Source organism: Amphiprion ocellaris, chromosome 6 (assembly GCF_022539595.1).
Source record: "Amphiprion ocellaris isolate individual 3 ecotype Okinawa chromosome 6, ASM2253959v1, whole genome shotgun sequence".
Lineage (NCBI taxonomy): Eukaryota > Metazoa > Chordata > Actinopteri > Pomacentridae > Amphiprion > Amphiprion ocellaris.
This window is the reverse complement of record NC_072771.1, coordinates 21,413,506-21,440,049: the sequence shown is the minus strand read 5'-3', so window position 1 is coordinate 21,440,049 and position 26,544 is coordinate 21,413,506. Positions and strand designations below refer to the sequence as shown.

The window sequence follows — 26,544 nt, the reverse complement described above, 5'->3', positions numbered from 1 at the left end:
CAGTGTGTACATGTGAGTGTGTGTGAATTAGGATTCACCAGGCAGCACACGGGGCCTCATTAGTACTATACTTTAAATCATCCAGTCTCCATTGTCTTGTCATTAGCTCTTTAGAAAGCAGATGTTGGAGAAGCCCCCATGTGTTTCACAGAGTTGCAACAGGGACAACTGGGCTAGGCACTGAGACGCTGCCTGCCTGAGACATCAACTCCACAGAACAGGAGAAGAAACGCAGTCTTTCTCTCTCTCTTTCTCTCTCTCTCTCACACACACACACATCACTGTCCTTGCTCTCTTGCTGCTGCCTGTCTACCCCAGCTAGGCTAACACACAGGCCCATTTACAGTAATGAGTTTGTCCTGAAATATTTAGCAGCATGTCCCCCAGGCTGCCGCTTTAAAACCACTTAGAGCATGTCAAGTTAAAGTCAACATTATTTTAAAGGGGGTACCTAACAGTCTGCTGTAAAAGAAACATAATAAATTAAACAGGTGCATATTCTAAGATCACAACAGTGCTGAGAGCTATCTCATGCACACCCTGGGGAGGGCATGACTTCGCTGTTACTGTACAATCAGGTGGGCCTGCTCTATTACGTGGTTTTTGACTGATTTTCTTCTGTACAGCAAGACCTGTCTACTTTGGACCTCATTAACTTTGTCTCATCAGATGTGATATTTCTGCTGAATATAGGAGGCACAAATCTTATGAAAATGTATCAGTCACTTTTTTTTTTGCTACAGGAAAATATGTGGACATAATATCTTCTTAAAATATGATGTGTACAGCTGTTTAGAGATCATGGTGCAACAACTTTGCATCAACAATACAAATGCCTTTGTGATTAGTTTACACAAAGGGAATGAATAATACATGGCATAATCCCAATATTACTAGTTGTTGCTGTTTTGCAGAGTAATCACCATTATTCAACAGTATTAAAGTATCCTGAGCTATGAGTCAATTACAACCCTTGAAAAACAAAACAATATTGTCACACTGGAGCAGATCATATTATGCAGTTTGTTACATCCCAACTGTCATGCTTTCAGTGAACTTATAGAATCCGATCCCAAACATGAACAAACAAAATATTAACACAGCACAAGTGACACATACACATACAGGTGGAATGGTTATTACTGGACAGGTGACAAAAAATGCAAAAAAAAGAAGCAAATATATCAACCTACTATAAATTATAAGGGTGTGTGATGCCCAATTTGCATTGTGTTATAAATCCTTTAATATAAAATTCACTATAATTGATAAATCTTTTAATCTATAAAATCTTAGATAATAATATAATAAAAACATCCCAATTTCCAAGACTCTGTGAAATTCTTTAACATCTTGTTTTGTCCAGTTACCTTAAAGCTAAAAAACAAAGATATTTCTGTTACAGAATATTATAGAAAATTTTTAAAAATAAATAATTTTTAAAAAGGCAGGAAATCATTACATTTGAAAGGCTGGACCCAGTGGATGTTTTTTTTTAATGAATCCAGAGGTGATTCATGTATTATCAAATCAATAATTATTTGTGTTTGATTAAGTTTGTCAATCAGCTAATGAATTATGAACTAAGCATTTCAGTACCAGGGGATAAAATGCATTTTCTTCTCATTGGATTCTCAATTCGTAAAATTTTATATAAATGTTAACAGTGTCTTCTAGTATTAAACACAGACATACGTTGACATGTTTAAGAATCGTTTAGAAGTGATGAGAGAGTTCAGTTGTTGACATTTGCTTACTTTTTGTGGTCAAGGTGTTTGGTCAAGTATTCACACTTTTCAACCTTTTATCTTTTTAGATCGAGTTTTAAAGTTTGAACATTTCAACCACAGAACATTAGAAAAGAGTAAAACATGTCCATCATAATTTCTGAGAAACCAATTCAAAACATTTAAAAGCAACGTAAAATGATTAATGAATAAATAACTTACAGATTAGCAGAACTTCAGTTGATTATTAATTATAAGCTAACCATCTGAACATTAAATCTGTTCTCTCATTGTCTTTTTCATACTATATAAGTTGTGTCGGGCTTAAACATACTGTGTGTTTGCAGGTAAAAGCTGCACATTACAGATGAAAATTAGCCCTCGAGGCTAAATCTGGCATATTTACATGTGGACATTTCTTGACTCATGTTGATTAATATGCACTGTCCCATCTTAAATAAATAAATACATAAATAAATAAATAATGAGAGGGACAGACATTGGACTGCTGGCTTTTCCCTCTGCTTGTTGTCGTACTCGTCCATGTGAGCAGCCACACAGATCTTTCAGATCACAGCAGTCTGTGTAGCTGTAGCAAAGAAGTAACACTGTATTTCCTGATTGTCACAGGTTATCTGTATTTTTTATTTTTTATTTTTTTTTTAAATGTTGTGGATTCAGGGCATATATGTTACATGAACAGTCCCGCTGCCAACACACATCGCACTGTTGGTACTGTGTGTATGAGGTATAAATCCTAGCTCTCATATCCACTGTCCATAGTGTTTATATAGTTTTTACTGTCCGTTCTGTCATTTATCCCCATTCATATTTGCATGTATCCATCTTTATATTGTTATTTATGTAGCACACTCAGATTCACTACAACTTGTTGGATTTTTATACTTCTTTGTACATTTATGTATCTTGCATATTTCCATGCAATGTTTTCACTTTTAATACAGTTTCAGCTGCAGATATCTTTGCACAACCATACTGCACTATTCTAGTTTCACATTTCACATTGCACTGTACCTTTACAGCTTCTTTTGGACTTCAGGTTAGAAACTAAACTGCACGGTGTTGTGTTTGTACACGTGCTCTCTGCAATGACAGTAAGGTTGAATCTAAACTTCTCTAATCATCTCATCTAATCTAAACATGACAACTGTGTGATGTTATGGCAGAACAACACCAACGCAAGCAGGGCATCGTTTCAGCGTTTCTTGGGCGTCTTACCGTCTACAAGCTCCTTAATCCAGCCAGTGTTAATCCGTGACAAGGAAGGGAAAATGTCAACAACATCGTTTGCGCTCACTTCTTGCAGATATTCATCTACAGCTGATATTTTTAGCTCTAACAAAACGGCAAACCAAGACAATTTAACAGCTAATATGCCAGCATGTGATATAATTTACATCGCTATGACTGACAGCGTATCTATCGCTGTGACTGAGCGAAACGCATCACTGAGCAGTTTTTGTGAACAGCTGTGCGGCTTTAAGGCAGATTCTGTGTCAGAAATCACGTTTCACTATTATCGATCAAATTCTGTCGTTAGTTAATCAGTGTTTGATGATCTCCATGTATTTTAGCCGTTTCCGGGGGCAGAAAGCGTCCGTGACAACAACCTGGAAGTAGCTCCGTGAAAACTTCCGCACTGTGGAACATTCCAACTGGTAATCCAAACAGGGGGAGGATGTAATTCACGGTGACGGGGAAATAAGTAAAGTTTCCAAAAAAACACAACATATCACACAGTACACCATTTTAATTAAATATCATACATTTTCTATCAGATATTCAGTCGATAAACTTTTAATAATCCTTGTAAAATATTTTACCAGAATAAATGTCTTCCCTTTCCCAAAATAGTGAGCTACACTGCGAAGCTGTCCACTCATGGCAACTGAGCGGTGGACCCGCATCAGGATCAAACGCATTTCTACCGTTTAGCAACCAAAATGAGCACATTACTACACGTTTATGTTGGTTTAAGAAGTTGAGCAACATTTTTGGAAGCCACGTACTGGTCCAAACGCTGCCCGCGTTGTTGGATGTCACTGTCAGAGTTTGGGCGCGCCTAAACTGGGAGTCATTAGTCATCGATGCTATGAGAAAGGTACTTGATCAGTCAACTGTGTTTTGGCAGTGAACTATTGATGAATGAAAAAGAGCCAAAGCAGATTTCAATCACAATCATGTGCTCAAACCTGAAACTCGAAAATGCAGGGTTTATTAAAAGTAGTTCATATAGCAAGGAGCTTGGGTAGAGCCATTCTTTTTTCTAACTTGTGAAAGCAATTTAAGTCATGTAGTCTAACAAGAAGTGCAGCATTATTTCCCCCAGTTAATAGCACGATTAACATATAATTGTCTCCACTTTACCCTCATTTTGTCTGTTTGCTCGTCAGGATGGAGAGCTGCACACATGTTTTCCAGATCTCTGGGATCAAAACCAAAGATAAGAAGAGAGCTCTGGTGCAGGGAATCCTACAGCTGGGTGGCAAATACATTGGTGGCTCAGTGAGTACAAATCCCTTAAAACATGCAGTGAAAACGACAGGTGCTTTTCAGATATTCTGAAGTTTTATACAGTACTGTTCAAAAGTCTGGGGTCACTCAGACAATTTAATGGTTTGCATGAAAAGTCACACTTTTATTCATGTGCTACCATAACTGCACAAGGGTTTTCTAATCATCAATTAGCCTTTCAACACCATTAGCTAACACAATGTAGCATTAGAACACAGGAGTGGTGGTTGCTGGAAATGGGCCTCTGTACCCCTATGTAGGTATTCCATCAAAAATGAGCCATTTCCAGCTAGAATAGTCATTTACCACATTAACAATGTTTGGAATGCATTTCTGCTTAATTTAATGTTATCTTCATTGAAATAAAAAATGCTTTTCTTTCGAAAGTGACCCCAACCTTTTGAACAGCAGTGTATATTCCTTTACAAAAGCTTTAGGTTCTTGGAAAACAGTTGTTCATGTTAGGTAGTGTTTCTGTAAATGTGCAACAAGGTCACATTTTCATATGCAAATTAGATTTGTGGCAAATTTGCAGTGGGCGTCTTGTTATCTTTCAAGACATAGGGTACAAGTTGTACAGATTACGAGTCTGTCGCAGGGACAACACACACTCATCCAGACAACCATTCATGCTCACTTTCACACCTACGACCAATTAAGAATCATTATTTAATTTAAAACAGGAAAGCCATCTAGGTACAGGGAGAGCAGCTTACCAACAGGTTTGGATCCAGAAACTTTTTGCTGAAAGGGAACAGTGCTAACAAATGAACTCCTGTGCAAGTTTTAAGAAAATCAAACAAAAGAAATTAATAAATGGCTACAGTGGGGAAAAAAAGAATGATTTCTAATTGTCTGAAAAATTGCCTGTTGTCTACTACCATGGGAAACATGCCAACATCCACCAGGCAGAAACCTACCACTGAAAATTTTGAGTTTTGCTGAGGATTTAGATCACGTTGTAATGCAGCCCTGTTGTTTTTATTCTGTGGATTATCACAGTTTTGAGGGAACACTGACGCTGCATGGTTTAAAGAATTTCAAACAAGCCAGAGCGTTGATTTTCTCTATAGCAGAAAGACAGTGTGATGTAGCCAGAATGGACTGGCAAAGCAACATTTCCTGGAATGCTATCTATGGCAAACATAAACTGACATGTGGCAAACCCATTACCACAAAGTTACTAGAAGTTTAGCACTACTGGCAAACTGTGGTGGTGAATGTGTTTGCCTGAAGTGGCAAACTTCTCATTCCTGGCAGAATGTTGCTGAAAGTTTACCACTACTGGCCAATATTAGCAAACCTGTGACAATGTGTGCTGGCAAACTAATGTCTTTGCTGCAAATCAGCAATTGCGGGACTTTTTGTAAAGTAGTTGACAGGTATCATCGTTGATATTTTTGCTGTTTTCAGACCTAAAATCAACGTGACCGCCTATAACCAAACACCACATGGCATTTTTACAGAAAGATTCTTCTACATTATTACATATACAATTGAGTACAATTGACATTGAAAGTTATTTATAAAGATGTTGTGGTAAACCTGTTGACATACAATAAATCCACACTTGACTCACACACTATTCTATATTAAATAACTAAGAAAGCATTGGAGTTTTTCCAGTCTTTTCTTCAGGAGGAAATGACATCATGTGGAGCAGGTCATGTGATCTGGAATTAACACACTTCCTTGAGAGGTGTTTTTGTAATGGGTAACTTAGTTGAAAGTGATTTCTTGGACACGGATACAATTTGTCCTTCTCCATATAAAATTTGATATATTGCCAAAAAAGAAATATCTGTCATAATTATCTCAACTTAATAAAAAGAACACGGTAAAAACAATTGTTGAATGAGCTCATTTTATTATTGTTTAGCTAATTAGAAAGTAGTTGTTATTCAATTTGGATGGTTATTTGGTTGACATTTTAGTGATATCCAGTCATCTTGTATTAATAAGTGATTGCTTCCATAATAAATAATTATGGAATTTGTAAAGATATGATCATAATGAACATAAAAAACTTTTTTTTTTTTGCTTTTAATAAAAATGTATGCAAGATATATCCCATGGACTTCCAAAGTCCTTCAATTATATACTGACCCAATGATTATTAGATATGAGATGTAGCTTAGCAACTTTTAAAAAACTGGTTACTAGTGTCACTAGCCTGGACTCCCAAATATAGAAAACCAAGCAATTGTTTTGTTTTGAAGATCAAGAAATTGTTACTGCGACAGTGTATCATCATCTAACAAAACTCGATCACTGATGTTCTGTCATTTGATTCATTGAATGAATGACTTGTGGTGTACAGTCAGTCTCCAGTTTTGTGTATTTCACAGAGGAGTTAGTTTTTTTTTGTTATCAAGTACTGTGGGAGTCTAAATCTATTCCTAAAAATAAAATCATACATTTCTTTTCAGTTCCTATGATTGCACCTTTCCTTTACTATATGTTTACTTTTATATATTATATTAAGGTAAATGTATTAATAAATTAGACAGTGGTGCTGAACATCATCGATTGACAGAGACTGGCAGTATTGTATGCGTCATTGTTTTTTGATTAATTGCTTTGTGTAGTAGTAAGTAGGTGAAGGCTGTGGTCCCTCTTTGGTCTTTGTGTTGTTGGTAAATCTTCAATAAATGTAGCTGTGGTTGACAGCAATTTCATTTTCTGTCAGTGTGTGCAGTTTATATCATGCAAATGTTTTTACACTGAGACAGACTATGTGCCTCATACTGCAGGTTATGCAACTGATCTATTTATTTGTTGTTTTTTTCAGGTTTAATGATAGCTCTGTATGATTTGAATACTTACTAATGATTTACTGGGATACCTTTTATTAAATGAAACCCCCAGTGTTACATGTCTATATACTGATGCAATGGTTTTGTTACAGGTGTATCACTACGGCAGCACCCATCTCATTATCCCTCAGGTTTTGTCCAGCGAGAAGTTTTTGGCAGCCTGTGCTGCAGGTCAGTCATGATTATTTTAAATAATAAAAAGAAGTCTTTAAAAGATAAGTAGTGTCTCGTTTTCTAAAGCTATATTAACCTAGTTCATTTAACTGCTCTTTTGTGTCTCATGATTAACACAACATCAGTCCCCTTTCACTGGATTTCATTCTTACCGCTTCTCTCCTACCAGGAAAGTGGGTTGTGACTCCGGGCTATGTGCTGGACAGTGTTAAGAATGGTTCCTGGCTTCCAGAGGGCCCCTATGAAGTGACCATTTCCACCGGTTCCACTGCTGCCTTCTACCCTGCCAGACAGTGGAGAGAGAAAGTGTCCAGTGGGCGGCTAAAAGGAGCCTTCCAGGGCTGGAGGGTTCTCTTGATGGTACAAGAGCCCACCCGGAGAGCCATGTTCAAACGGTAGGATTCTAGTCAGAAATGATTCACTGGGAACAACAATAAAACCTTCATGTACGAAGTATAATAATAATGATAATAATAAATATATTATTCTTTAATCTTCCCAGGCTGCTGAATGCAGGGATGGCCAAAGTGTACCACTGCCCACTCCCCTCTCATGCCTCCATCACTCATGTTATGGCTAAACCTGTTACAGAGAACTCAAAATCCCACAATGCTCCTTGCTACCCTGTGAGCCACATAGTCCAGCACCTCTTTGGGGTAAGTCAAACTAAATTATGGAAGAGCTAAGGTCATAATTGAGGATTGAGCTTCATCACAGTAGTTTAACTTCAGTTTTATTTATTTATTTTTTTTATGTTTTATGGTCTTCAGTTATATTTTCCATCAGTACTCAGGTTTTGAAGTTCGCATTTTGCCTCCAGTTGGTGGCTCACACCTATTACTTTAAACTGATTTATACTACAAGTTTTTCCAAGGATATTGGCTTGAAAATGTTGTTCAAAAGTCTTCAAACGCCTTTTTTCGTTCAGCAGAGCAATCATGTGGAAAAGAATTTCCACATGACAGAGGATCACCCAACAGAGACGGAGGCCAGATTTGTTGATGTTGATTTCTCTAACTTGGAGGCAGAAATCAAGAACTGTGTAATCAAACAGGAGGTGTGTATTTATGCTGTTTTTTTGTTTTTGTTTTTGTTTTTACCTGTAAAAGCATGTTTTTAAAAGCATTGAAGCATAATGTTTAGATACCATTTAACACACTCTGTTGGTTGATATTCTGTTCACTTGAATGACCTTTTATTGCTGTTTTGCATGCATTTGACATTGTTAATGGGATCTTTTCCTGTAGGGCCAGCCAAGACTGTGCTTCCTTGAATTTCTGGGTTACCATGACCCTTATCGTCCCCAGTCACAGGTAGACGTGCATACATATCAGCCTCCTCACTACAATACATCTCTAAGATAACTATGTGTTTCATCAAGAGGATCAGGTCATTCAATTTCCTTTATGTCATACATTTCAATGGGAAGTGACATCTAGAGCAAGGACGCATCATAGCCAGGTCACCGATTTAACCACCACTGTCAGCTGATCTGAGAGTTTTGATTGGCAGGCCTATTAACGATACTCTCCCCTGTACTGTCCATACCTTACCCAAGTGGATATCCGTCAGATTGCTATTAGAAGTGCTCATGTATTCCCTGTCTATACTTTGAGTCCATATGGTATTTGCCAATAAGCGACGGTCAGAAATGACCCACAGAAACTTTTCATGCCTGTTCAGTTCTGACTTCCATTACCCTTCTGCCCTCATTTTTTTTCTTATCTTTCCCCCATCTGCCTCTTTGAGTGCCGTGGTCCCTCCTTCTTTTCATATACCTCTTACATTTTCTCATTGCTCTTTTATTCCTTCAGGCAACAGAAACAGATTTCAGCAATGCCGGTAGTATGATAGAGTGTGGTCTCTTCATTGAAGCCTTGGAGTCAATCAGAAGCGCTGTGTTCCCAGGCCTGCTTCCACCAGCGCCGTACCTGATCTCCCTCTTAGAGTATGCACAGCAGGTACGACCAGAATTACCAGACTACAGAACTGCCCACCTTCTGCTGCGTGAGCCCCAGAGGCTGTACAGAAGTATTACTGGTCCAACAACCTTTTTGGAATTTGGAAAGCTTGCTCAGACATTTTTATTTGGCTGAGTGTTGTTGGATTAAACTGTAATTGAAAAATGCAACTGATAATTATTTTAACTAGCAATTCATTGGTGAACTTTTATTTTTTTTTGATCAATCATTTTGTCTGTAAAATATCAGGAAATTTCCTCCCATTTTTCGCCTTTGCTTGCTTGAAACAGTACTTAAAAGATTCATTTTGTGGTATCAACAAGCCAATTGTTGCAGCTCCACAGTAGTTTGGCATTCTATTGCATTCAAACATTCAATCTGATCGAACCTCAATTGTTGCGTGCTTATTATGCCACAGGGTAGTGCCACATCTGTCTTCCTGAGAAATTTCCAGCAAGTCATGGACAAACTGCTCCTCACCAACCCTCCATGGTTGGCTCCCAGCTCAGTGAAAAAATATTTTACTCAAGTGTTACAGTGTCCTCAGTGCAAAAGTGGCTTGTGGCCTTTTCTAGAGACCGCCATCAGGTAAAGAGTTTTTGTGAAATTAAACTTGTCATCAATTTGATATTTTTAATTGTTTAGATGTTAGGACAGCAATAGTTACCTTTTTTAGTTAAAAGGAACAATTTGCATCTCACATTGTGAACTCTACTGTTATTCTGGTAGCAATTGCATTAATGTGCAAAACACTCCTCATATCAACTCATACGTGTGATCTTCCAGGTACTGCCTGTCCAGCGAGGTCACATGCCACCCACTCCCTGGACCTGCCCTGCCAACACTGTTACATTTCCACTGTGGCATCCTGGCACTTGCCCTCAAGCTCTTCCAGGGAGAACTCCACTCCGTCACTGCTGGGTAACAAATCGGTTAACTAAGACGGAGATAGGACAGTACAGTTTATCAACCCATCACCAACTCATCTGTCTTGCAAGTGCATAGCTGTGCAGGGATGTTCCCATAAATATGAGCTACTCTTGGCAGAAATTGATACCTAAACTCTATATTTATTTTAAATACTTTATGCCACTATTTCTCATTTTATAATAATTTTAATGGTTACATTTAATATTCTGTCTTGCATTTATTTACCCCTGCATTTCCTGCCTCAGAGACTTCATGCTGCCGAAGGGAACAAGAGTCTCTCCAGCATCAGGCTCTTTGCTGTATGGAACCTTTTGGACTGTGTGGGAGCGCTCTACTCTGCTGTCGTCTGCTGTGAAACAGCTAGCTCAGCTCTTGATACAGGCTGCCATGGAGGTAAATACTTAGCTGTTTTAATTGGATTGGATTGTTTTGTTCATATCAGGCAGCAAAATTGGGTTTATTGTGAGCTGTAAGAGCCAGCTGGGTTCAGATTTGTGATGTGACTAGAAAAATAAAGTTCGCTTACTCTGAGAGCTTGCTAGGTCCACAGTGTGATGTTGTTTATCTTCATTGAAGGACTATGCTGAGAGGGATGAGAAGCAGAAGCTGCATTTGGCCGACACCCTGCTGGACCTCCTGTCTGTGTTGGTGGAGTTCTGGTGTCAGCAACACTTCAAACTGAACCAGATCCTCGTGGAAAAAGGCCTGAAAGACCTCTCAGAGCACCTCGCTGTTATAAGCCAGGGTATGGAGTCAGAACTGAAAAACTGCAGAACAGGAAAAATAACTGGAAGAATGTCTGTTTTTAGTGTCTCTGAAAGTTCTGCCGTGGTTTTGTAAATGTTGTCTTTGAGTTTATAGTTAAAACTTTTCAGCAGCAGCCAGCTGAATTAAAATGCTTAAAGTAATTTAGTCACAATATTAAGCACACATTTTGCATTTTTAATCATGCACTCATATAACACTGGAAGCCTTTTTTTGTCTTTCTGATTTTCTTCATATATAAAGAAAAAAAATCTGATGTGATGTTATCTTACATATTTCCTCTCTGTTTTCTAACTCAGATGTAGCTCCAGTTGTTTTGGTTGAACTGGTTGTCAGAGTTCGCTCTACCAGGCTAAAGTTGATGATGGCTGATGCCATATTCAGGAGTCTCTGTTGCAAAAATGGTGTCACTATGGGAGATGAACCGCTCTCTCTCAAGAAAATGGTGTGTACAATTCTTGCTCATCACTCTTAACAATCCTGTCACCCTTTGGCAGCTTCCAGTTGACAGACTTTGTCATAGTTGGATACATACACTTCCATACTACTAATGTGATCCACAGCGCTTCTTTTATTTTTAACTAAGGCACTCTTCCACAGTCACAACATCATGAATATGTTATATAATTACATTCTCGCAAATGCTTGTAAAACCAAACAACATATAAGTAATTGAATATACTAACTCCAACACTAGAAAACTTTTTCGTTTAGGAAGAAAGGCAAAAACTGCAGATATTCTGCATTAGATACTATGGTAGTTTGAAAATTGGTGTAGATTACAGTTCTGTGCTACGGAGAGAAAAGATTGCTGATGTGGTCTAACCATTATATTATGTTGCAGAAGAACATCTGGCTTTCTCACTCACCATTGGTGTCTTTGTGCCTCCTCAATTCCCCAAAGACACATACATCCACGTGCAGTGTAAAGGCGCTCTCTAACCTTGTGTGTCTGTGTGACTTCTGACAGGTGCTTTCCTACCTGCCTGTTCTGGGAAGTTTAGCTCAGAGTCCCAGCGGTACTCGCCTCAGGACTGGACCCACCTCGAACAGCTGCACTAGTCAGGGGACCAACTGCAGGTCAGTTCCACACAGCTGTCTGTCTATACCATTCTTAGTCTCCATTGTACAATCTCACAAGAGCCTGAAGCAAAACATGCAAGGACATACATGCAGAGGTGGAGGCTGCACAAAGGTCAGCAAGTTGGTCTGGGACTCCAGTGCATTTTAAACCAACTTGAAGACACTTTTGACCCTGTAAGTGCTTTCTCACTTCAGTGTCTTGTGCTAGACTGCAAGAAAATTTACTCATGTTTAAAGATCAGCTGGGGGATTTCAAATGGCAGTGTGTGTTTTTCATTGCAAGTCTTTGGTCCTCTGTTTTTTACACTCATATAAGTCATTTTTCATTGGTTTAAAAAAAAAAAGCTTCCTTACTAGAATTTTTTATTGTGGTTTCAATGTGTTTTGTTGCTCACAAATAACTTTTGAGAAAGTGTGTTGCTGGTCAGATTTCTCTGAAGCTACTAAAGAAAACCTGCCACCCTGTCAAATTAGCTGTAAAAGTTTTCCACTTATTTTTCATGCCATCTTTGTGTCTCTAAAATAACAGATATATTCAACCGACAGTCTACTATACCTCCATTGTCAGGTTTCCACCCACATAGTTAAGTTTAGACAGCACGGTATGAGGCAAAATGGGTGAAAATGTACAGATCCGATGAGAAATGTGAGGGAAAAAGGAACAAAGGAACACCTGGAGAGAGGAGGAGTGTGTGGAGGTGAGGAGCCGAGATGCATGAATGGAAGGACTGAGGGAAAGCTGGAGACAGACAAATAGAGGTCAGACAGAGCGTGAGGAGTTGGCATGTGATGGGTCATGCCCAGGTCTGATCCTATCAGTGTGTGCTGGCTGACAGGAGGGGTGCACAGGGAGGTTAAACCCCTCCACACACACACACACACACACACACACACACACACACACACACACACACACAGTACTGAGTCTGATTTGGACAGGGAGCCGACAGATAGACTAGGATATCCCATCAGGCTTTTGTGTCTTCCCTTACGACCACCAGCTCTCAGCCTTCACCCCCTTCCCCGCCTCTCTTGATCTGCCCTCGCATACTAAATCCCTTTTTTTCAATGCAATCACACACACACACACACACACACACACACACACACACACACACACACGCTTGCATACACTCAATCCATACCCCATATCAGACATCTGCTGTTCCACCAGCAGGTAGTTGGCCTGGAGAAGGGCAGGAGTCACCAGGGAGCAGGTTCATGTGAAGGCTACTGGTTCATGCACTGTACAGATCCCCTCCTTCCCTCCATCACTGCTCTATTTCTACTTTCTGTTTCCCCCCCCACACACAGTTTTAAGGGTTTAGTTTATTTTGACACAGACATGAGAGGAACTGAATAAAACAAGGAACGCAATCTGCACAGCTGAGATAAAGAAATGCCAAAGGGCATGTAAAATCATTTGACCCTAAAAGAAAGAATGAAATCTGAATGACAAAGCCTGTGATAAATTTAGAACAGAAGCAAAAGGGAAATCTTGTTTCCTCATTTTCATGCTTGAGTTTGTGATATTATACATATTTTTAGGGATCTTGACACTTTTAATCAATTAACACATCTTACGTTGAAGCATTTTGGAGTCTGACAGACTCCTGCATTTCTAAGCACTTGCAATACAAAATCCTCTGTGTTGAGAAAGCTGCTATGACTCAGTAATAATTTAAATATTTCAAGTAAGAAATCAAGTATGTTGTTAGAACCCTTGTCTGCAATTCTTAGTCTTTAAGATGTAAAAACAAAAAAATTTCAAGTCTTAAGCTTACAGAGCACAAATATGATTATGGTGTCCGCAGAGAAATACTGGTATTCAGTTTGTACTGCATTTTCAAACTGAGAGCAGAAGGCAAAATCCTGGCAAGATGTTTGGTATTTGATTTATGAAAAAAGGCACATCAGGCCACAGAGGTTGAGAGGAGCCACGTGACCCTTACGTCTTTAAATTCTTGCTGTTAGAATGCATTAGGCTGTATTTTGTGTGACTTGAGGCTGTTGTAGTTATATATGGGAGATGGGGAGTGTGTTTCTTCTGCACCAACAGACAAGCTGGCATTAGGGCACATGTCCAAGCTATACCAAGCTGACAGGGCTGCTGATTGACCGACTGTTTAGACGGCCATTTGACTTGCCGGCTGGCAGCGTGGCACTGAGCGCTGTTAGCAGAAGGGAAGCTGTAATTAAACTGAGGTTTTCCTCCTGCTGGTTTAATCAGGCTCTGTACATTGCTGTATTGCCTTTATCTTTTTATACCACTTGACTGCATCATTATTTATCAATTATCATATAGTGTCTTTTGCCAGAATCAGCTGGGGTTAAGAAAAGCCTGTAAAGAGATCAACTAGAGCCACTATTTTAGATAAAAGGAAGGTGGGGAGTTTATTTCTCGGTGGCCTTTTTGTGGTTAAAAGCGGTAAAAGGTGCCGTGGATAGGTTTCTCCTGCTATGGCACTTGACATGCACTTCCACATTACTTCAATTTTCTTTAGTTATTGCTCACAAGTTTCTTCAGAGTTGTCCTCCAAGGGCACACACTGCTCCAGGCCCAGAATTGATAGCTGGGCCACTGACAGCATGCTGGCCTCCAAAAAGTAGACCGTGAGGGAGGAAGAGACCAAGGCGTATACAAGCCAAGTACTGTCAACCTCTACCGCTGCCAGCCTATATGGACAGGGGACACTTGGGTGAAGTGGTTTGAGATGAGAAGCGGTACGCCCTCATCGTAGACACTGTTATGGAGTCTCCCTTGTGCACACACACACACACACACATGCACACAGAGCTCGTCTCATCTCTTCTCAGCCTTGTCCTTGCTAATAACAAGCAACGTGACAGGACGTGTGTTTCCTCCTCACTGCTGGGAGCTCCTTCCTGGCTTCTGAACAACCCAATTACCAGGGAACAAGCCTCTTCCCTGTAATACGGGTGGCACTCCACTTCAATGCGACGCATGCGCACGTGCACAGACGTATACACACAAGACACCTGTCAGGCTTCATGCAGGCAGATCTTCCATACCTACACACAGGACTAGTGACAGCCCACAGCTATTAGCACGCCACTACTTTGAAGAGGCTTCACTTTCTTTTACTAGTTATTCCTCCTAATGTGCTTGCTCACATCGAATTCTTCGTCTGTGCGTTTGAGGCGTTAAGTGGGAGGAAAAGTGCTTTGGAGACAGGAATAGAGGAATGGGTGTATGAAGTGTGTGTGTGGCCAACACAGTAGGGGTTTGACAGATATTGTCAGATTTCATATTAGATGATCCCGCGCCACGAGGGATTCATTTGCTAATGGCACTTTTCACAGTACAATGATGCCGGTTCCACTTTCTGTACCACTGGGTCTCCTTGCTGTCATGCTGAAGTGGTCAGTCATTGAAGCACTGGACTTGTTTACGTGAATCGCAGGGTAATCAGTTTTTGAATTTGAAAGGATTAGCAAATACATGTATATTTTCTCATGAACCCCTGGACCACGTTCTTTGTCTCCATACAGAACTCAGAACTCTTTGGTGACTGAAACAAGCGCGGAGAAGGAGAACATCCCCAGAGGTTTGAACAGAGTCAACGCAGCAGGTATGGCGCTTGCATACACACACACACGCAACTGCTTGACAGTGTATCTCCACATTTGCAACGAGCGGACTTTTAATGGACTGATGCACTGCAGTAGGTCATCAGTAAAAAGGGACATGATAGCTCTGTCATCACTTTCAGTTTAATGAAGAGCACATAATGTATGGAGAGAGTGATTGATTTGCATTGGACCACGTTTCTATCTAGTCAGCTGTAAGAGCAACTTGACTGCATAAGTAGGCCCACCGTGTGTGTTTGTGGCAGAGTTTGGACCGTATTATCACCGCTGTAGCACGCCTCCTCCACTTATTCTATTCACATTGAAATTCAATACGGCACTTTTTGTTTTGTTTTGCTTTTTACCTCATGTCTTATTCACCTCTTTTGTTTCAAAGCTGACAAATAAATAAATAAATGGCATGTACAGAAATAATGGGCTTCTCACACAAAACAATAGCACATATTGGTACATGCAGTGTGCCTCAGATCCCCATTTTAGGGATATTAAATGCAGCAATTAGGCCAGCGCTGCAAATATACAGCGGCTGCACTGGTGGAACTTCCTGCAATTAGAGGCATGGCACTCTGTGTGAACTCTCGAACGTGTCAGAGCTCATATCTCCCCCCTCCACCTGATCAGAAAGGCCCTGTGCCGGTGCAAAGGAGGGGTGCAGGGTAAAGGAGAGGCAGTGGGGGAGCGGGGAGGGAGGGCTGAGGCAGGAGACTCAAGGCTGTTGGCATGTGTTGTTTTTCCACTACGTGATCTCTATACCGATGTGGTTGGCATTAATTTTTGATGAACCATCGGCACAGCATTCTCCCCTCTCGCCCTCTCATCCCTTCCCGTCTCATCCCATTCTCTCTCTCCCTTCCTCTCTTTCTTTCACAGGCTTTTTCACCCACATATGTAAGCCTGCTCTCTTATATTCTGCACATCTTTGCTTTAGAGCATCTGTCTCACCTTCTGGAACCTCTGTATCTTTGTCATAGGAGCTGAGAGGGGTTGAGGGATTTGGGATGAACTTTTTCTGTTCCCGTCTCGCCTTTGCTTTGGGAAACTCAGCAGAGATTTCAGTTTTAGGAAACACTGTGTGTACATTGTCATACAAGAACTGCTGAGTTGCATTGTTTAAAATCTGCTTGCATTTAGCTCCACATAGTTCTTGAAACAAACCATGAAAGTCAGCATCAGCACAGCATCGTTTAAAAGCTAAATTCATTTTTTTCTTGATAATATGAAGCTATATTGGATGACTTATAGAACTATAGCTATTACAGTTTTTCTCAAGTGATAAGACACTGTTCCTGAAAAATTGCACACATTTCCCAACACACTGCACACTATTTTTTTTTGATTGAACACAGTTCACAAAGCACTGCAGACTTGTGTCAAAAGCGCGCTTTACTGTCAAAATTTGAACTTTGTTTTTAAAATTAAGACACACAAAGCAAAAGTAGGACACTGCAATGGTAAATACAAAACACTCTTCTCTCACTGTGTTTTCACATTAAGTATAAAAAAATGATAGTCCTCAAAAATGACAACTTTAACACAAATGCATCCTATAAATGAATCAGAGGGGCCATTGCAGTGCCTGACTGTACAATACAAAATAAAAATAATGCTAGAAAAAAAATACAGCACTGTATTGTACACAGTACAGTATGCATATATTTACACCATGTCTGCATCAATTCTTTCAGCCTGGTCAGGACACAGGACCTCATTAGCATCACAAGCTATGTTTTCTCTGGAAAGAAGGACCTGGTGTGTCTGATCCAACCCTGACATGCATCAGCAGAAACATCACCACATGCCAAGACCACTGATTGAAGAGATTTTCCCAAAGTATGGCTGCTGCTCATATACCTTCCACCTCCATGCAGAGAAGAATTCTTCTATAGGATTCAGAAAGGGAGAATATGGCGGCAGAAAAACCACAATAACTTGAGGGTTCATATTGAACCATTACCAAATCAATAATCCTCTATGAAAACTAACATTATCCCAGACAACAACAAAAACTGTGTCTTCTTGCCAAACGCCCTGCTGCACCCATGTCAGTAGACCTTCTAAGTCCATCTAGGAAAGTCAACAAATGCTGAGTGTTCTGTGGGCCCAGAACTGCATGACTGTCAATTACTCCAAGATTGCTTATTGCAGCACAGAGGGTTACGTTTCCCGCACGCTGACCTGAGACGTTGACTATAGCCCGTTGTCCAATGATGTTTCTCCCTCTTCTCCTCCTCTTGGCCAAGTTGAAACCAGCCTCATCCACATAGATGTATTCATGTGTATCATCAGAATCCAACTGAAAAACTCTCTGGAATAAACACACACAAAACAAAGAAAAAGTCAGTCATGTACACTTTTTTATAATTTTACCAGCACTTGTGAAGCAGAATTATGCATTAGATTTTTTACAGTATTCTCAGAACATTTCTGACTGCTTGTATTGTTACAGTATAGACATGTCACTGAAGTGACAAACAACATTTACATACCATGTAAAGTGGTCCAGGACCAGGTGCATGGGCAGGTCCAGGTTCTGGTTCTGGTTCTGGCTGTGGTCTGGGTCATCCACGTCCTCTTCTTCCAACATAACCTCTTGCTCCTCTGACATCCATTCTGAACAGCTGATGCTGTTTCCCAGCAGGTTTTATAATGTGCAGTTCATTGGCAAAAATGTTTTCAGTTTTGACCTGTTGTGTCTTAATTGTGACAGCAGTGTTGGAACAGTGTCCCAATTCTGCTTCCTAGTGTTCACTTTTTGAAAAATGTGTGCTATGACTGAAAAAATGTGTTCGAATGAGCAAAAAACGTGTTCAGTCTTTTGCAAAAAGAGTGCAAGAGTTTTGGAAACTGTGCAAACCATGAATAGTGTCCAAAATTTGGACAGCAGAGTCCTGTTTTTGAGAAATGTGTGCAGTGAATGAAATTTAGTGTCTTATCAATCGAGAAAAACTGTAAAAAGATTAGTGTTTAGAAGTATGGATTCACTGATTATTGCCCTGGATCCAATATTCAAGATTTTTCTGATTATCTATATTGTTATCTTTTATTGAATGACTCTAAATAATAAGTGTACTTTTAATTAAATATATAGAAAACACAAATAAGCAAAGACTTTTTAATGTTTTTTGGTGAATGAGTTTGTGTTATTCTGACACCAGGGTTGTCATCCTGACTGCAAATGCTTATGGATCTGTCTATCGGTTCAATCTGTCACTGTAAGTTCTTCAATGAGAGAACTTAGTCCTTCACTAATTACTCCTGCTTTTTTTCAACACTTCGTCTCCACCTTTATTTTTGATGATGGGCTTAATCTTACTCAACATGGAGAATACCACATTTTGGGAGAGATGCGCTGCTATCCTGTAGAGACATTTCCTTCTGCTGCCCTTTGCTGGAGGGGTTGTGTTGATCTGTCTTACTCTTTGAAATACCCTAAAGGCACTCTGTTGGATTGAATTCAGGCGACTCTGCATGCCATATTATATTCTTGAGTTTCTACAAAGTGTTGTCTGATATTTGAAATGTGCTTTAGATTGTTATCACACTGGAATAATCCTCTTTTGCTAAGCTTCTGGAGATGGAGAGTCATCTTGTAAGCCAGTGTTTTTTGTGTAGTCGCTGGTGTTAATGGTGCCACCCACAAATGTCACATGCATAACATTCTTTTGGACTCGTGCAGCCCCATATTATCACACTACTGCCTATGTGCTCCACTGTTGGGTCTATGCATTCGTGGTGGTGATAGTGGCAAGGTTTACGCTAAAACTGCTGGTCCCCATCTGAGCTGAACAGATTTATGTTGGTCTCACCTGACTGGTGAATGTAATGAAATTTCACTTTGATGCTGTGCATAGAGGTTGACATTATGTGCTGTCCTTCACACACATCTTCACATCTAGATCATGGAAAAGGAAACTTTGTCCATTTGTTATTTTCAGAAGACAACCACTGCAGTCTGATTAGTAGCACTATGGGTCCTTCTTGATTACTGCTGCAACTGAGTTTTAGTTGGTCACAAATCTTTGCATATATTCTCTTCCAAATCTGTGAAGTCTCACTATCGAATTTGTCAATACCTCTGGCACTTCTGTTCCATGTGAAACCATGATAAAGACATGCAGTTAAACACACTTGTCAGTGATCAAAAGCGTATTTGCTTTTGTTGCACTGAAATTCTACTTTGAGACCTCATTAGATCAGGTTTTTTATGAGTCTTTGCTTAATATTAGTTGAGACACTTTGTGTTTCTGTCTTATTACTTCCTGTTAGCAGAGAGGATGGCTTAAAGGGGCTCTGTTGCGGTCCAGTGTTGATTTTGACTGATTAAGTGGAGTTATCCTCAGTATTCCCAGTGGTATTTTTAAATGATGGTTGTGCACGTTAAGGCCAGTTCTTTTTTTAAAACCTAGTGAAAGCTGTGGTAATCTTGACTTTCGGGAATTGTCATGCTGCCGTTGCTTTTAGAGCCAGCGACAGTAGTAGTCTTCAAATAGTTTTAAATATATCCAATAACTGGCACAGAATACCTTTCTAACACATTCCTGACAAATGGCATTGTTACAGGCTTCCAGCGGCTTTTTGGTCCAGGGATCAGCGGGCCAAGCAGCACTTTACAGGAGTGTAGCAAGCAGACTGAGGGATATAAAGAGCAACACATACATTTAACTTTTCTATTAAAGTGTGAAACGGGGATTTATAGAAAAGGACAGGCGGATTTATCCTTTCCGTGCTTGTAAATGCTGAGCATGCAATTACCCCTATAATAGAGGCGTTGTGTCCAAATTGGAGCCATTAAAGTGATTTAACAGTGCGTGGATTGGCCCTGGCATTTGCGAGGATGTGTACACATGGGGTGTAGTGGAATGGGTGTTTAATCACAGCGTTTTAGCGCCCGGTAATAGCAGAGCAGCCCATGTAGAACACTGATGTGCCACACAGTACAGCTTACTCATTAGGGACTGTACTTTGGACTGGGCTCCACCCTCTGTTTGGGTGTTTTTTGTTTTAGTTTGGAAATATGATTTGTTTCACTGATTGACCTCATTATTGTTCTCATTGCTGATACTGTACAACTACCAGAATGGCTGCGTTTTTGTGTTACATCCACAACTATGCGATTTTTACAGTGCAACACAGAAGTACAGAACAAAAATCTATTTATTACTATAGAATTGTGACAAACTAATTTGGCTTGTGTCTGAAAGATATCTATCATCTAATCTTATATAGAAAGTTTGCAGAGGTTTGAAGTTTGTGCAGTGATTACATGTATAACTGAAGAGTGAATGTACATATTGCAGAATACTGTATGTTTTTATGTGTGTCTGAACTGGATATAATCAGTGCTGAAAAATTTCCCTGTCTCTTCTGTTTCTAAAGTTTTGCACAACATTCTCAGTGAGAACATCAATGATCCTCTTTTAGATAAACACTCCTTCCATTTCCCGTTTTTTTTCCCTTCCACTCTTCAACTTCTTAACTACCGGCGAATGACATTTAATGCATCTTCTGCCTCCTCAAAGACACCTCCTGGAAGAAAGGGATTCTTCGGAATGAATAGGATCCAGTATTCTCAATATTTTGCCTACATGCTTTGAAATGCAGGAAACCCTTTTACTCTCTCCTTCACTGCTTCTTCTTCTTCTTGGCTGCTCTTTTCCCTCCCCTCCTCCCCCCATTCCTCCACCTCTTTTTGCCCCTCTCTTTGCTCTGTGGTGCGCTCTGGAGTGGTGCCCCTGTACAGGCGTGGCGTCCTGGGGAGAGCTAGTAAAGCATTTATTACAGGCTTTGCAGTTCTGTATTATACTGGCAAGCACAGAGCCACTCATGCTTGGCCTTTAACTTCCCTCTGAAGTTCAGCCATACATGAAAAGAGGGGGCTCTGGCCCATTAATATATTCCTGATTTAATATTGTATCAGAAAAAGTGAGGGATGCGGTAAAGATGAGGGGGAAAAAGGAGGCAGAGCGGGGAAGAAAATTGTGTTTAAAAATGTAAATGGAATCTTTGAGAGTTTTTTTTCTTTCCTTGTTTGCTGGTAGTTTGCCGATTAAATATCACGTGGTGACACTGGCAATGCCCAGCGGAGCTTTTGAACCCAGGATCTGTGAAGAATCCTTTTCGAGGCTTTGTGCGTGGGCTGTCTACCATAACTTCCTCTCAAGTAACAATGTAGGGACGAGCGGACAGGAAGCGAAGCTACTTTCTCACCACTACATTCATTCACTCGCTGACTGCCCTGATATTAACTTTGTTAGGCATGGGGTATAAGTGGAAAATCTCCCTGTCTATTAAAGGGGAAAAGAATGGGGCGAATTAGCCCAACTCTCTTTTTAATTTTTTTCCTCCCGTCTTTTTTTTTTTTTTCCCTTGAAAGATCTCCCCCCTTTTCTCATCACTCTTCTTAAGTCGCATCCTCATTGGTGGGTCGTACTTTTTTTAGGTCAGGATTTTTTTTTTCTGTTTAGGGACATTTCTGTGGTATTTTATTGGTGTGTTCACCATATGGCAGGGGACAATGGGAAGGACATCAGGCACACCCTAATTTTGGATTTCTCTCTTCTCTTCTGCCTCTTCTCTCTTCTGGGTGTGTTTGTCCGTTGTGTGTGTCCTGGTCGAAGGAGAGACCCTCCTCCACAGAGCTTGCAAGAGGAACCAAGTGGAGACGGTGCTACAGATCCTGGCGCTTCCTGGCACAGACGTCAATGTTAAAGGTAAGACTTTCTCGCTTTCCCTTTTTTTGTAACCTCTGTCTCACCGTCGTCTCACTTCACTCCCACTGTTTGCTCTAGGGTTTCGAAGAGCGATTAACATTGGAGAAAAAAACGGCAGAGAAGAAATAGGAGTGTGTGTGCGTCATCATTGAGGTTAACCTTTAGCTAAAATGTAAAGGGTGTGTCTAGAAAGAACGGGATGGGTTTGGAGTCTCAGATTTATAGATTTACGACCACTTTGCTAAGTGAATTGAATGCCTTTTGATATTTCAGAGTGACTCTCTTTAGTCCCTTTAGGTCAAATATAATGACTTGCTCTTCCTTTATGGAAATGTGCTGTTTCAAAGGTTTCTCCGATTTTGTAATCGCCCTTTAATAGCAGCCTAAATTGACTTGCATCTCAGTCGGGGGCTGATGTCCAAAATGTGATCAAGTAGAACTATGGGCAAAACGGCGAGATTACCGCTGTCAAGTTGCAGTTTTCTAACAAAATGAGGCCCCCGCTAATTGAAGCAGAACGTTTTCGTTTTTCGAGGAATTTTTCTTTCAGCTCAAACAGATCAACGCTACGATGCTCTGTCAATCCTGTCTGTTCTTTATTCATCAGGATTTCTCCAGCCTCATGTTTTAAAGTGAAAAATAGCACCGTAAACCCTTAAAAGATGACGCAACTATTTTAACGTCTTCGTATAATTCCGTTTGACATTACATTATCAATGGGTAACAACCTGTTCAAGACACTGAAATAAGAGTTTTAAACTAACTGCACATTTATTATCACTAATCAATCTTTAGCATCCAAAATTCAATCATGTTGATGTTCTTAGGAAAAGACAATAAATATTTTTTGAGCTGCTTCTTTTATGCAAAGTAGCATGGTGTGTAAATGGTCTTAGTCACTTTGCAAGGTTTTTCCTGTTCATTTCCCAGAAGTTTTGCACTGTGCCCTGTTTTCTTATTCGTTAAGAGTTAGTTCTCAGAGTGAAGTAACAATTTAGCCGCAACAGAGTGGGTTTTTCCTCATGAAACTCGCAAACTTTAAATTCATCCAACAACATACTTGATCTTCAAATTGAAGAGACTTTTAAAGATTTATTTATTCTTTTTAACCTTAAAAGATGAGCATTTTTTTAAGCGATTTTTGTTATGTTTTTTCCTTTTTTTGTGTGTGTGTCTGTGTGTGGTTTCTTGACCATGAAGACCATGCAGGCTGGACACCTCTGCATGAAGCGTGCAACCACGGCAGCACTCAGTGTGTGGAAGCTTTGCTGCATCACCGTCCTGCCCCTGTGCTTATTAACCAGGTGGGTGGAGTGAGTCCGCTGCACGATGCCCTGCTCAACGGACACATGGACATTGCCAAAATGCTGCTGGAACATGCAGGTGGGTAAACCTTGCCAATACACACAGAGGCTCACTGCATCAGAGTCTTAGCTGAAGTATTGATTTTGTAAGATGGAGGTAACACTAATAAACACAGATAGCTCATCTATGATTTTTATAGTGCTAAACAACAGTCAAATCTTATTCTCTTGCCTGGTAATATTGGTCTTGGAGGTTATAATTTTGTGGCACATCAGTACTTCTGAGTGTCCCTGTCATGGTTGGCCTCCAGAGGGGTAGACTCCATTGGCTACACTTGAGAGCTGACTTCAGTGTTGCATTCAGGAACTAACTGGAGAGTCATTTTTATGATCAGTACAATCAATGGATGGATGCATGTGAACACCTGACCTTCTTGATGCCTCTTTGCCTGAAAAAGTCAAGAGTACAAAAATATACAAAAAATGTATTTAGATGAAAATGAAGTCATGCGTTTAATCTGACTTTGCCCATTAGTATATATATTATTTTTATAGTAGCATTTTTATGTTGAAACGGATACAGTATTGGTCTTGGTGCTTTATTTTGTTAAAGTACAACATCTTTAATTTGTCTGGCCACCTGCCACGAGAACTAATCTGTAGCCATTTAGCCAATTAACCATTTAGCTAATGATTTACTACAGTGTCAGTGCTGCTGTAGCCAAGACAAGCTTTCAATTGAATGTAGCCTGCAAGTGTAGCAGAGCTTACCGACCGATTGAATGCTGTTTTCAGCCCTAATTAGTAAGACACGTTTTATCTTAACTAGCCTTCTGCTAGGGTAAGGGACCTCTTGATGGGGACACGTTTAAAGGGGTACTCCACAAATTCCAGTTTGGCCATCAATTTTTCTGATAGTTGCTTCTAAAAGGGTTTATGTGTATCGAGTGAAATTTCCAAAGTTTGAAATCCGATTAGGGCTTAAAGACATTTTATAGCTAAATACCTTTAAAACAAACTGAAAGTGTAGTGTTTGAGAGACGGTGGAAGAAATTTGGCCAGTATGGAGAATCCAAATAAAGGTGTTATTAAGTTGCATTATGGGAAATGTAGGATGTAGGGGATATAGCTTGATTTGTCAGGATTTCTCACCTGATTACTCTGTAAAGTTTGCAACTTGGGTGGTTATCCATCATGAGAAGTCCCCATCAAATGAATTTAATAGGGACAAAGCAAGAGTCTGATGTAGACAAATCTATAATTATCTACAGTACCTAAAGAATTCTAGACTTCCTGGGACAAACAGAAAATGGCGCAGGGCCTCAGAGGTTGTAGCACCGTGCTTCTTCACAGTACGAACGGTAGATCATCTCCACCATCTCACTCTCTGCCCCCACAGCTTCGCTTCATAAGCCACATGCAATCCTGAACTACAGCGTCTGTCCAAACAGATTACAGCAACACCTCATAAGATGTCTGTTAACGTCTTCTTGACGAAATTGGAGGCGTCAGGATCCACCGCGTTCAAAATTCACATGCAGGTTTTTGTGGAAATGTGTCACAACACAAGCAGTTTGTGCGTCTGCATGTCGGCGTGCCACATACAGTCTGAGCTCGGGAGGGTTGAAGCGAGCGTGACGGGTGTCGGAGCTCAGGAGAGGGTGCTGTCGCTGGCTGCATGGCAGCAGGTGGCAGAGGAAATGTGTGTGTGTGTGTGTGTGTGTGTGTGTTTTTGGGGAGGGTGGGGAGGAGTGCTATTTGCCTGCGTTGAACAAGTCTCCCATGTAACACATACCTCTGCCTCAGCTCACTTCTCAGTTTGACTAATTATAGTTAATTTGATTCGACTTTCCCATTAACACATGTACATATTCTGTCCTCAAAAAATAAATTAGACTGGGATTGTTTAGTCCCGGAGAGGAAACAAGAGAGCGCTCCCCCCGCTTTTTTTTCTTCCTTCCTCAGTAACAGGAGGGAGAGCAAATTAAAAGAGGTCAGATGAAGCAGCTATCTGTATCTGTAAAATTAGAAGAGAAAGAGAGCGTGTGTGTGTGCGTGCGTGCGTGCGTGCGTGCGTGCGTGCGTGCGTGCGTGCGTGTGTGTGTGTGTGTGCGTGCGCAGCAGACGTCTGGCTTACTGTCTAGGCCAGGTCTTTTCGCAGGGACCGAACAGAACAACAGGAATGAGAATTCTCTCAATTTGAAACACCTGCAGGCTTGTACATTACACTTCTTTTTCTCACTCGCTCTCTCCTGACTGTTTGCTATTTCCTCACACCTTGATGGTGGGTTGTCTAAAGGCTACAATAGGGAGTTTGTGAGGAGGTGGTCCTCTTGACTCCAGGCTATCCTGTCTCTCATGCTCTTTTTTCCATGATCTCCATCTGGTTGCCATGGACACCATCGATAGGCCTCTGCTTTTTTTTTCCTTCTTCTTTTTTAGATCTTTAAGTCCAGGCTGTTAAATGTGGAAAGTTTTTGACTCCGGGGGGCTACATCATGCTTAGTTACCATAGTAATCTTTATGTTGTTGTTCATACCATTTTCTTTACTCTAAACTTGAGCAGGACTTTTTTTGCTTGTGGCTGCATTTCTAACAGCCATACATCAGACTACTTTTTACATTTTGGCCAGGTAGACTCGCCGCACTGTTTCATGATAGGAAAACAGGCTAGTGGGCCAGATGCATTTCCATTCCTCCCCCTCTCGTTATTTATTATATTCCTGTGTGTTTTATTCTTCCGAGTGCCTGCTGCATTTCCTGAAACTATATTTTTCATTGAGGCATTCGCCCTGTTGTCCTAGTTGTTTCCAGCAGACAGGCCGAACCGAGCTGCCAAGGTTTTGGTAGGCCAGAGAGGGCAATACTGACACTGGCACACCAACAAAGCCTTTATTTGGGAGTGATCTCACCCCTTTGTAAGCCTG

The 26,544-nt window shown here is 40.4% G+C and overlaps 2 protein-coding genes across 4 annotated transcripts in view; one reads left to right on the top strand and one right to left on the bottom strand.

Moving 5' to 3' along the window:
- The window catches only part of kiaa0825 (KIAA0825 ortholog), a 117,349-nt gene extending 113,986 nt beyond the window's left edge, over positions 1–3,363 (bottom strand). For both annotated transcript variants that reach the window (XM_023273714.3, XM_035949718.2), the window contains exon 1: positions 2,967–3,363. The gene's annotated coding sequence lies outside the window, so the exon portion shown is untranslated. The remainder of the gene's footprint in view (positions 1–2,966) is intronic.
- Positions 3,364–3,620: 257 nt separating this feature from the next.
- Positions 3,621–26,544, top strand: part of slf1 (SMC5-SMC6 complex localization factor 1) — a 32,910-nt gene continuing 9,986 nt past the window's right edge. Inside the window, exons 1-17 of one of the 2 annotated variants that reach the window (XM_023273716.3) lie at positions 3,621–3,849; positions 4,142–4,253; positions 7,171–7,249; positions 7,422–7,647; positions 7,755–7,908; positions 8,184–8,309; positions 8,500–8,565; positions 9,067–9,213; positions 9,632–9,801; positions 10,000–10,134; positions 10,389–10,536; positions 10,720–10,888; positions 11,208–11,353; positions 11,879–11,988; positions 15,505–15,584; positions 22,221–22,313; positions 23,514–23,696. In XM_023273716.3, coding sequence (XP_023129484.1) covers positions 4,143–4,253; positions 7,171–7,249; positions 7,422–7,647; positions 7,755–7,908; positions 8,184–8,309; positions 8,500–8,565; positions 9,067–9,213; positions 9,632–9,801; positions 10,000–10,134; positions 10,389–10,536; positions 10,720–10,888; positions 11,208–11,353; positions 11,879–11,988; positions 15,505–15,584; positions 22,221–22,313; positions 23,514–23,696 — 2,143 coding nt within the window. In that variant the 5' untranslated portion in view covers positions 3,621–3,849; position 4,142. Of the gene's footprint in view, positions 3,850–4,141; positions 4,254–7,170; positions 7,250–7,421; positions 7,648–7,754; positions 7,909–8,180; positions 8,310–8,499; positions 8,566–9,066; positions 9,214–9,631; positions 9,802–9,999; positions 10,135–10,388; positions 10,537–10,719; positions 10,889–11,207; positions 11,354–11,878; positions 11,989–15,504; positions 15,585–22,220; positions 22,314–23,513; positions 23,697–26,544 lie in introns of both variants that reach the window. The other variant, XM_035949711.2, reaches the window with a different exon arrangement.